The sequence below is a fragment of the Ammospiza caudacuta genome, chromosome 3 (assembly GCF_027887145.1).
Source record: "Ammospiza caudacuta isolate bAmmCau1 chromosome 3, bAmmCau1.pri, whole genome shotgun sequence".
Classification (NCBI taxonomy): Eukaryota; Metazoa; Chordata; class Aves; order Passeriformes; family Passerellidae; genus Ammospiza; species Ammospiza caudacuta.
Genome location: NC_080595.1, coordinates 118,874,976 through 118,885,384, shown reverse-complemented (window position 1 = coordinate 118,885,384; position 10,409 = coordinate 118,874,976). Strand labels below are relative to the sequence as shown.

Sequence of the window (10,409 nt, the reverse complement as noted above, 5' to 3'; positions counted from 1 at the left end):
ACCCACCACCACAGCCCAGCAGCAAGGGCAGAGCCCTTGCAGAGCCCTGGACTCCTCCTCAGGAGCTGCTGGGGACAAGGATGTCACCAGGACTGTCCCTGAGAGCCCCAGTGCCCTGCGCTGGACATCACTGTCCCAGCAGCGCTGTCTCAGGGTTCCTCACCCCCAGTCCCAAACCAAGGAATTGCTGAGTTTGGAAAAGGCCTTACACACCATGGTGTCCAAGCCTCCCCCAGCACTGCCCAGGCCACCACTGACCCATGGCCCCAAGTGCCACAGCCACAGGGCTTTGAAACCCTCCAGGGACAGGGAGTCCACCCCTGCCCTGGGCAGCTGTACTGGACAGCCCTTTCCAGGAGGGAATTGTTCCCAGTACCCAGCCTGAATTTCCCCTGGCCCAGCCTGAGGCCATTTCCCCTTGTCCTGTCCCTGTTCCCTGGGAGCAGAGCCCGACCCCCACCTGGCTCCACCCTGCTGTCAGGGAGCTGTGGGGAGGAAGAAGATCCCCCTAAGCTTCCTCTTCTGCAGGCTGAGCCCCTTCCCAGCTCCCTCAGGTCCCCCTGAGCCTCCTCTTCTGCAGGCTGAGCCCCTCCCCAGCTCCCTCAGCCTGTCGCATCCCAGCCCGGTGCAGGACGTGATGCAGGAGAGAGCTCCCAGCTTCCTGGGGCAGGCAAATCCCAACCAGCTCACTCCAGGGACTGAGCCCTGCCGTTCCCAGGGCCGGGAAGAGCTAGGGCCAGGGCAGGTGACCCTGGCAGGTGACTCACTTGGGGACATTTATCATGTCTAAGTGCCGTTATCCTGCAGCTCCCACGCTCGCCCCAGCCAGCCCTTACGTGGAGCTCCTGGGGGGGGTCCTGGCACCTCCTCTCCTCCGCGGGCCCCCGGCGCTGCCGCGCAGCCCCCGCACGTGCTTCAGCATCCAGGCCCGCAGGTTGCCCAGGCACGTGTGCTCCGAGAGCACGATCCGCGGCCAGGGGTTGCACTCGGCCATGTCCAGGGCTGCCACCGCCAGCGCCCGGCCCACCTGCCGGGACAGGGCACAGGTGAGGGGCGTGAGGGGGCAGCAGGGGGGGCACAGAGTGAGGGGCACAGGTGAGGGGTGTGAGGGGAACAGCAGGGGGGGCACAGAGTGAGGGGCACAGGTGAGAGGGCAGCAGGGGGGGCACAGAGTGAGGGGCACAGGTGAGGGGCATGAGGGGGCAGCAGGGGGGCACAGAGTGAGGGGTGCCAGGAAACAGCAGGGTGGGGCACAGCCACAGGGCACAGGTGAGGGGCATGAGGGGGCAGCAGGGGGGCACAGAGTGAGGGGCACAGGTGAGGGGACAGCAGGGGGGGCACAGAGTGAGGGGCACAGGTGAGGGGACAGCAGGGGGGGCACAGAGTGAGGGGCACAGGTGAGGGGCGTGAGGGGACAGCAGGAACAGCAGTGTGGTGAACACGTGAGGGGCATGAGGGTGACAGCAGGGGGGGGCACAGGTGAGGGGCGCCAGGGGACAGCAGGGTGGGGCACAGCCACAGGGCACAGGTGAGGGGGCACCAGGAGAGGAGGAATAGGACAGTGTGGGGCACAGGTGAGGGGCACCAGGGGACAAGAGGAACAGCAGAGTGTGGAGCACAGAGGGCACAGGTGAGGGGCACCGGGGGACAGCAGTGTGGGGCACAACCAGGGGGCACAGGTGAGGGGGCACCGGGGGACAGGAGAAACAGCACAGTGTGGGGCATGGGTGAGGGGCACCAGGGAACAAGAGGAGCAGCAGAGTGTGGGGCACAGGTGGGGGGGCACGAGGAGAGGAGGAACAGGACAGTGTGGGGCACAACCAGAGGGCACAGGAGGAACAGCAGAGTGTGGGGCACAGGTGAGGGGCACCAGGGGACAAGAGGAACACAGGGTGGGGCACAGGTGAGGGGGCACCAGGAGAGGAGGAACAGCACAGGGTGAAGCACAACCAAAGGGCACAGGTGAGGGGGCACCAGGGGACAGGAGGAGCAGCACAGTGTGGGGCACACCAGAGGGCCCAGTGAGAAGGGGAGCACAGGAAGAGGGGAAGCATGGGGGAGAAAAGGGGGACACAGGGACAGGAAGGCACCAGGAGAAGGGGGGGCACGAGGGGAGATGAGAGCACCAGGAAGGAGGGATGCCAGGGGATGGGGGCACTGGGGAGAGGGGCAACTCCCCAGAGCCTGGGGCAGCAAAGCCCCAGCCCCAAGCCCAGCCCACCCTCGGGATGTCTCTCCCCCTGCAGGCCGCCCCGGGCCCGTACCTGCTCAAAGAGGTCCACGGTGTAGCGGGAGGGGAAGTTGGGCTGAGGCGGGGGGCTGGCACGGCCGTTGTCATGGCAGGCCCCCGGGATGCTGTTCACCGAGCGCCCCGCGTTGTAGTTGCACTCCAGGGTGTAGCTGCGGGGCACGAGGGAGCCTCTGTTACCCACAAACCCGCAGCAGGGCTGGGGCTGTCCCGCATCATTCCCCTGGCAGGGCCACTGCAGCAGATTCAGGGCACTGGAAAGGGGGTCCCACTGCACCAGGGAGGGGGTCCTGCTCCAAAGGACACAGAAGTGCAGGGAAAGGGGCAGGGTTTTGAGGAGAGCCCCCTCCGATGGCAGGAATGGCCCACGCCCTGTGTGGGGATGCACGGACGTACCAGAGATCAGCAGGATGGGAATTCGGGATGGATGTCTGAGGGTGGCACCCAAAGTGCCAAGGTCCCTGTGAGGAGACCTCTTGGTCACCTCTGGAAGGTGATGGGGAATGGGGGAGTCCCTGATGGGTAGAGAAAGGGAAATTATCTACTGTCACCACCAACAGTCCAGGGAGTGGGCAGCTACAGCCTGACCCTGACCCTCAAGGTGCCTTGGAGCACTTCCTCCTGGAGGAGGAGGAGGGATGGACAACTGTGGGCTAGGAGCTGCCAGCTGGGATGGCTCCCATCTGTCCCACTGGTCCCATCTGTCCCACGGCAGGGCCAGCAGAGCAGAAAACCTGAGCAGCTCTGGCCCAGTCTGCCTGGAGCCCACACGAGCACGGGGAGCACTCCCAGCTCTTTTTGGGATGTTGCTGTTGGATCAACAGCCTGGGCTGCTCCAGGTCAGTCACAGAGCAAAGCTCCCCAGTGAGCCAAGCCCAAAGCCCACGAGTGAGTGTGTGTGTGTGTGCTCCTGTGGGGCTGCAGTGGGCACAAGGCAGCAGCTGAGCACACAGCAAGCGCCAAGGAAACTGAGAGAGCCTCTGCTCTGTGGGTCTGGCTGCCTCACCCCGTGGGATAGCCCCAGGAATATCCCATCCCCTGTGGGAGAGGGATGGATCACAGGCATCCCCAGCTCACGGGATCACTGATGGGCTGAGGCTGGTATCTCACACACAGCCACGGGGATGCTGTGCCCACCACACCTCTACTTAATTACAGCTCAGTACAGCCAGGAACACGCAGGAAAGAGGAGAATTCCCCTCAGAAAGCTGTTCAAGAGCAGGGAGAAGCAGCCAGAGGAGCTGCAGAGGGGTGGGGAGGGACAGGAAGGAAAGGAGCCTGCATCTCAGGAACACGGCACAGCCAGCACAGCCAGGCCCAGCCTCTGCTGACCGCCCTGGGGCCACGCAGGTGTCTGTCCCACAGAACTGCGTCCCCTTTGCCCACATCCCCACCCACTCTGAGCTGCCCTACCTGTGGATGATGCCCAGGGCCTTGTAGATGGCCACGCGGCCGCTGCCCTCCTTGGACTGCCCGTCGCGCTTGTCCCGCGCGTACATGTTCTTCTCCGAGAAGTTGCAGCCCGTGAAGTCAAAGTAAGGGGAGTTGAGGGAGATGAGCTTGGGGAACAGCATGTTCTCCACCTGCAGGGGGCAGGGAGCAGCAGGGCTGAGCGGGGCTGCCCATCCTGCTCCAGCGGGAGCAGTGCCGAGCACAGGGTGGCACCAGGCTCTGCCCAGCTCCAGGGTCTCACAAGCTCCAGCTGTGCCCAGGGTATAAAGGAATTGACAGAGTGACAAAACTGTCCTCTGTCCCCTTAAAAAGGAAAGAAATCCATAAGTTTCTCTCCTCAATTAGGTGAAAAGACACCTCATAGGACCTGGGGGGTTTCACCTCAAACTTAAGGATAGCCAATTTGACAGAAGCCGAAAAGTCCTGCCTGAGCAATTTACCAGAAAAGGAAGAGAACATAGAAAGCAATCCCTTTTGTGAGGTGTTTTACCATGGGTAAGGACCTCTTGCACCTGGCTGGGTTTTTCTCTGTAAAGTTTTTTTATTTTGCCTTTTATGAAAACCTTTTTGTTTCCAACACTGCCACAGAAGCCGTCCTGCTGCTTTTCTGCCTTCTAAGGTAGCTGAGCTATCTCAGGTGTGACATAGATCTCCAAGAGCTTGTGAGACCTGGCTGGAGGAGACCCACATTCCAAGGGCAGGCTGCCCACCCCTCGATGGGCTCTCCTGACAGCCAGCTGGGAGCACACCCTGCTGACCCTCACCAGCTCCCAGGGGGAATCTGAGACCTCCTGCTGCCCTGGTCACCACGCGGGGGGAGGACAGAGAGGAGGAGGAAGAAAGGAGGAGGAAAGAAGGAGGAGGAAAGAAGGAAAGGAGGAGGAAAAGGAAGGAACTGTGAAGGGACTGCACGCCCCTCTCGCAGCAGCAGGAGCACTGGGGCAGAGCAGAGCAGCAGGAGGCTCCGGCGGCCGCAGCACTGCGGGTTCGGGCGGGGCCCTCACCTGGTCGTTCTCGTCGCTGAAGCAGTTGCCGTACATGAAGCAGCCGCGCTTGGAGGCGTGCCCGTGCAGGTCCACGTAGTAGGCGAGGCCACTGTCCCGGGGCGCGATGGGCTCTGCGGGCTGTGCGGGCTCAGCTTCGGGCACGGGGGCAGGGGCGGGGGTCCCGGGCCCCTCCTCACGGCGCTCGCTGCCGGGGCTCGATGGCAGGATGCAGGCGGCTCGCTCGGAGCCGTCTGACACCTGGGCATCCTGGCCCGGCGCCCTGGGGCTGCTCTCGGCCGGGCAGGAGCGGCTGCCGGCCCGCCACGAGCCGGGGCAGTTGCGGAGGTTGTTGCTTTTGTCCAGCTCTGATAACGGGGCCTCCGCGGCCGGCACGGGGCAGTTGGGGGATTTCAGGCTCAGCGAGCTGGTGCCCAGGGGGGAGACAAACGTCCTCCAGTCCGGAGAGCCGGGCAGGACGCGGCTGTGCACGTGGTGGTAGAGCAGGACGGCCTTGGCGCCGTACACGGCGGGGTGCAGCTCGGCGTCGGGGTGCAGGTACTGCCGGTTCAGGTTCACCCCGCGCGAGTCGGTGCTGCGGGAGAGCCAGACACACCTGAGCGCCGCCAGGGCACCTGGGGCAGCAGCTGGGGCTGCTAGCACGGGCCAGGGTAAGGGAGCAAAAGGGGCCTTTGTATAGTATCCACAGATGTTTGATTCGGCTGTCTGGTGAGACGTTCAGGTCCCAGCACCCAGACACAGAGAGGCTCAATTTCCCTCTACAGGGGCCTGGGGGCTGAACCTGGTCTCGGGGCAGTACAAAGGTAAGGGACAATCAGGGAATAGGGAAAGACTGGCTCAGGGACATAGGAACAGGGAAGGAGCCAATGGGGTCTAACAGCTCTTTGAGGGAAGCTTCTTGTATCTCCCTAGACCAGGGAATGCCTCCCAACCCCAGGGTCTTCACACCCCGGCAGAGCTGAGCTCGCCTTGGAGCACCGAGGGCTTTGGGCTCTGCCTCAAAATGCCAATAATGGCCAGACCAATGGCCAGGAGCTGCCAGAGCAGTGACACTGCACAGTGTGGAAGAGTCCTGCACAACCCTCCCCAGAGACGGCAACCAGGAAGGGGCTGGAGCACCAGGAGAGGCTGAGGGAGCTGGGCAAGGGGCTCAGCCTGGAGAAAAGGGGGCTCTGGGAGGACCTTGTCACTCCCTGCAACTCCCTGACAGGAGAATGGAGCTATGTGGAAGGGCCAGGTTCTGCTCCCAGAGAACAAGGGACAGGACCAGAGGGAAGAGCCTTGACTCGAACCAGGGAAAGTTTAGGTTGGATATTGGGAACGCTTTCTTCATGGTAAGGGCTGTCCTGCCCTAGCACTGGCTGCCCTGGGCAAGGGTGGATTCCCCATCACTGGAGGAGTTTAAAAGCCCTGTGGCTGTGGCACTTGGGGACCAGGGTCAGCTGGGCTGTGCTGGGGTGGTTGGACTCCACGGTCTCACAGGGCTTTTCCAACCCAATTGAGTCCAAGATTCCATGATTTTATAAATATAACAAAACCCATAGAATCAGCTTTCTGAGATCCCTTCCTCAGCAAGCTCACAGCCTTTTCCACATTCACACCCATCAGTGAAGGACACTCCCCTTTTGCTCACATCTACCAACCAATACCCAAATAAACCCTTCCTGCTCCTTTTCCTTGAGGGAACAGCTGGCCTCAGGGGTCAGGGAGGATGTCTCCAGCCCCATGAAGCCCCGAGCAGGCTGGCAGGCAGGCAGAGGGCCCTGCACTCACCGGTAGTGGCCCCGCAGCACCCCGTCGGGGTTCAGCATGGGGATCAGCTTGAACACGAACATGCGCCGCAGCATCTGCGCCCGGGGGTCCTTCTCCCGCAGGATGAAGTCCAGGAAGCCATTGAAGACAAAGCTGGAGGGGGTTTCTCCTGGGTGGACTCTGCTGCTGAGGAAAAACACCTGGGGACAAACAGCCGGGCTGAGGGGGGTGTCCTGCCTGCCCTAGGATACCCCAAAAGCAAAGGGTCTCACAGACTTTGCTCCACCACCTCTGCCCAGACGCTCCAGCCCTTGGGGCCACAATGCCATTCTGGTCAGAGCCATGGGGGCTGCAGAAAGGGGCCACCACAGGGGCAGCTGGCCCCCAGCTCAGCCCAGCGTGGTGTCTCACCCTCTTTCCAGTGAAGCAGTGAGGCCGGGGTGTGCTGGTGTCTGGGAAAAGCTTGTCCAGCCGGGGCTCCCGCTTCTCCTGCATGCCATGGCACGAGGTGATGGTCAGCAGGTCCACACGCAGCTTGTCCAGAGAGTGGCACAGCAGCTCCCGGTGGTAATAGACCGAGTCCAGGGGGCTGGGGGGGAGAGGGGATCTCAGCCAGCCCCAGGGGCTCCCAGCTGGGTGGGGAATGCTGCCCACACTCACAGCCCCAGCCCCACAAGGAGCACCCCACATCTGGGCTGTTTGCTGCTGGACACCCCCAGAGCCTGCTGGGAGCACGAGCAGCCCTTCCTTCAGGGTGAGGAGGGGGGCCCAGGGCTGGGTTTGCCCTCCCCAAACCCAGCTGTGGCAGCAGCGGGGGATCAGCTCGGGCACAGCCAGACAGGCACAGAAGGTCAGGTCATCCCATAGGGGAGATGATGCCTGCCAGCAGGAGGGACAGGGCACTGAGGGACTCATCCCACCACGAGGTGACCCATTCTGGCAGGAGGGATGGCTCCAGAACAATAGGGATCCTCTGGAACCCCGTGGGTGGCTCAGGGCAAGCTGCTTGTGCAGAGCTGGGGCACAGAGGAGCACAGGCCAGGCAGCTCTGGGGAGGGCACAGAGACCCTCCTGCTGCAGACAGAGCTTTCTCAGGGGAAAAACCCCAAGCAGGCACAGCCCAGGAAGGCGGGACAAAGGCCAGGAAGGAGAAAGGGGGGGCACACCTGCTGGGGGACATGTGCCTGCAGTCCTGGTAGCGGCGATCCAGCTCTTTGAGCATGTCCTGGCACTCCGTGTAGGAGAAGGGGTAGCAGAAGGCAAAGTAGGTGACGGTGCCACGCTCCAGGAAGCGGTGCACGAAGGACAGCACGAACTGCGCCTCCACCACCTGCCAGGGACACCAGGGAGAGGGCTGGGCACGGCCCAGGGGCACAGCCAGCCCAGCACAGCCCCTGCTGCTCCCCTCAGCCCAGCACAGCCCCTGCTGCTCCCACAGACACGGCCCAGGGGCACAGCCAGCACAGCACAGCCCCCGCTGCTCCCACAGACACGGCCCGGGGGCAGAGCCAGCCCAGCATGCACAGGGTCCTGAATGCACAGGGTCCTGAATGCACGTGTCCCTGCATGCACAGGGTCCTGCATGCACAGGGTCCTGCATGCACAGGGTCCTGAATGCACAGGGTCCTGAATGCACGTGTCCCTGCATGCACAGGGTCCTGCATGCACAGGGTCCTGAATTCACAGGGTCCTGCATGCACAGGGTCCTGAATGCACAGGGTCCTGCATGCACAGGGTCCTGCATGGACAGGGTCCCTCCAGGCACATGTCCCTGCCTGCACAGGGTCCTGAATGCACAGGGTCCTGCATGCACAGGGTCCTGCATGCACGTGTCCGTGCATGCACAGGGTCCTGCATGCACAGGGTCCTGCATGCACAGGGTCCTGCATGCACGTGTCCCTGCCTGCACAGGGTCCTGCACGCACAGGGTGCTGCATGCACAGGGTCCTGAATGCACATGTCCCTGCCTGCACAGGGTGCTGCATGCACAGGGTGCTGCATGCACACGTCCCTGCCTGCACAGGTCCCCGCCGGTGCTCACCTGGAAGCTGGGCCGCTGCTGGATGCGCTCCCAGCGCGGCCGCACGGGCAGCGTGCGCACGAAGGGGGTCATGCCCTGCGCGTACAGCCGGCTCTGCTTGTTCATGTTGAGGATGTGCAGCTTGATCAGCTTCCCCGGGGCGCCCCCGCTCACGCTGAAGTAGAACCAGGACCTGGCAAAGGGAGCAGCGGCGGCGCTCAGCCCCAGCCCGCGGCTCGCCGAGCTCTCCGCTGCCTCCGTACCCACCGGGAGCTGTCCGAGCCCCGGCGGGCGGAACCGGACCCCCGAACCCCCTCCCAGGGCACTCCGGGCCCCACCGGGAGCTGTCTGAGCCCCGGCGGGCGGAACCGGACCCCCGAACCCCCTCCCAGGGCACCCCCGGCCCCACCGCTCCCTCCTCCCGAGGCACCCACCCCCACCCGGTACCGCCGGAGCCCGTCAGACCCCCCGGCGCGGACACCGACCCCCCGAGCCCCCTCCCAGGGAACCGCCGCTGCCCCTTCCACCTCAGCCCCACCCGCAGCGGCCGCTCCCGGGCCCCCGCCAGGACCTTTCCCCGGGAATGAATCCCCGCGGAGCCCGGCCGGTCCCATCGGCCCTTCCCGGTTCCCCGGCCAGCCGTACCTGTTGCCGTTCTCATACTCAGTGTGGGCGCAGTCGGGCCGCGTCCACACGTTGAACTCGTAGTCGGCGGCGGGCAGAGCGCTGCCGCGGGCGGCGGGGCCGCCCCCCGGCTCTGTAGGCCGCACCTGTTCCACGTGTGCCAGGTTGCCCGAGTCGAAGTGGGAGCTGAAGAGCAGACCCCCGCAGCGGATGTCCATGGCCCCTGGCATCTCCATGGCACGGCCGGGACCGGCATCGCCCCGGGACGGCCGCGGCACGGCCGGTACGGGCCGCCCGGCAACAGCAACGCGCGCGGCCATTGGCTGCCGCCTCCCAGCAACCTGCCCGTCCATTGGCTGGCGCCTCGGCAACGGCCGCAGCGGCACCGGGGCAGCCGCCCTTCTCGACCACGCCCCTCTCCGGCAGACAGACCACGCCCCCTCATGAAGAAAACCACGCCCCAAATCGCGCGGGCCACGCCCCTTGTGACCAGGGCCACGCCCCTCGCTGGGCTCCGCGCCGGCCGCGTCCCCAGAGGGGACCGGAGTGACCGGACAGAGTGGACAGGGGGTGTGACCGGACACTGGCTGTGACGGGACACTGGGTGTGACAGGACACTGGGCGTGTGAGTGGGCATTGGATGTGCGTGGGCACTGGGTGTGAGTGGGCACGGGGGTGTGACCGGACACTGGCTGTGACGGGACACTGGGTGTGACAGGACACTGGGTGTGTGAGTGGGCATTGGATGTGCGTGGGCACTGGGTGTGAGTGGACAGTGGGTTTGAGTGGGCACCGAGTGTGCGTGGACAGTGGGTGTGAATGGACACAGGGGTGTGAGCGGGCATTGGGTGTGAGCGGGCATTGGGTGTGCGTGGACAGTGGGTGTTAATGGACACAGGGGTGTGAGTGGACAATGGGCATGACTGGACACTGGGTATGAGTGGACAGGGGGTGTCACCAGACAATGGGTGTGACTGGACAGTGGGTGTGAGCAGACAGAGTGACAGTGGGTATGAGTGGACACTGCGGTGTGAGTGGACACTGGGTGTGACTGAACAGTAAGGTGTGAGTGCACACGAGGATGTGAATGGACACAGGGGTGTGACAGGACGTGGCCGTGCACAGACACACACACACGGAGCACAGGTGTGCATGGAGGCACGGAGACACCCGAACGTGCCCACACGTGGGTGAGCACAGAGGCACACACAGGTGCCTTTGCACACCTGTAAGAACACAGGCACTCCCGACCCCTGTGCACACCCCCATGGGTGACACACCCCCCCACCCCACACAAACACGCCAACCC

General features: G+C 64.0%; 1 protein-coding gene across 1 annotated transcript; it reads right to left on the bottom strand.

The window, feature by feature from the left end:
* Window positions 1-792: 792 nt before the first annotated feature.
* On the bottom strand, window positions 793-9,326 carry AGBL5 (AGBL carboxypeptidase 5). Its single transcript, XM_058801645.1, has 9 exons — window positions 9,122-9,326; window positions 8,498-8,669; window positions 7,623-7,786; window positions 6,868-7,045; window positions 6,478-6,656; window positions 4,705-5,278; window positions 3,662-3,831; window positions 2,265-2,400; window positions 793-1,027 (listed from the first exon to the last, which is right to left on the bottom strand). The coding sequence occupies exons 1-9, from the start codon at window positions 9,316-9,318 to the stop codon at window positions 833-835; spliced, it is 1,965 nt and encodes a 654-aa protein (XP_058657628.1). The 5' UTR covers window positions 9,319-9,326; the 3' UTR covers window positions 793-832.
* Between the last annotated feature and the right edge of the window lie 1,083 nt (window positions 9,327-10,409).

What these genes read in the sequence shown, in the direction of transcription:
- AGBL5 (XM_058801645.1), bottom strand. Translation starts at nt 9,318, where the DNA reads ATGGACATCCGCTGCGGGGGTCTGCTCTTCAGCTCCCACTTCGACTCG. An exon ending in GAGTATGAGAACGGCAACAG is followed by an intron (nt 8,670 to 9,121) that starts GTACGGCTGGCC and finishes TCCCTTTGCCAG; the next exon opens with GTCCTGGTTCTACTTCAGCG. An exon ending in ACTGCTTCACTGGAAAGAGG is followed by an intron (nt 6,657 to 6,867) that starts GTGAGACACCAC and finishes GTTTGTCCCCAG; the next exon opens with GTGTTTTTCCTCAGCAGCAG.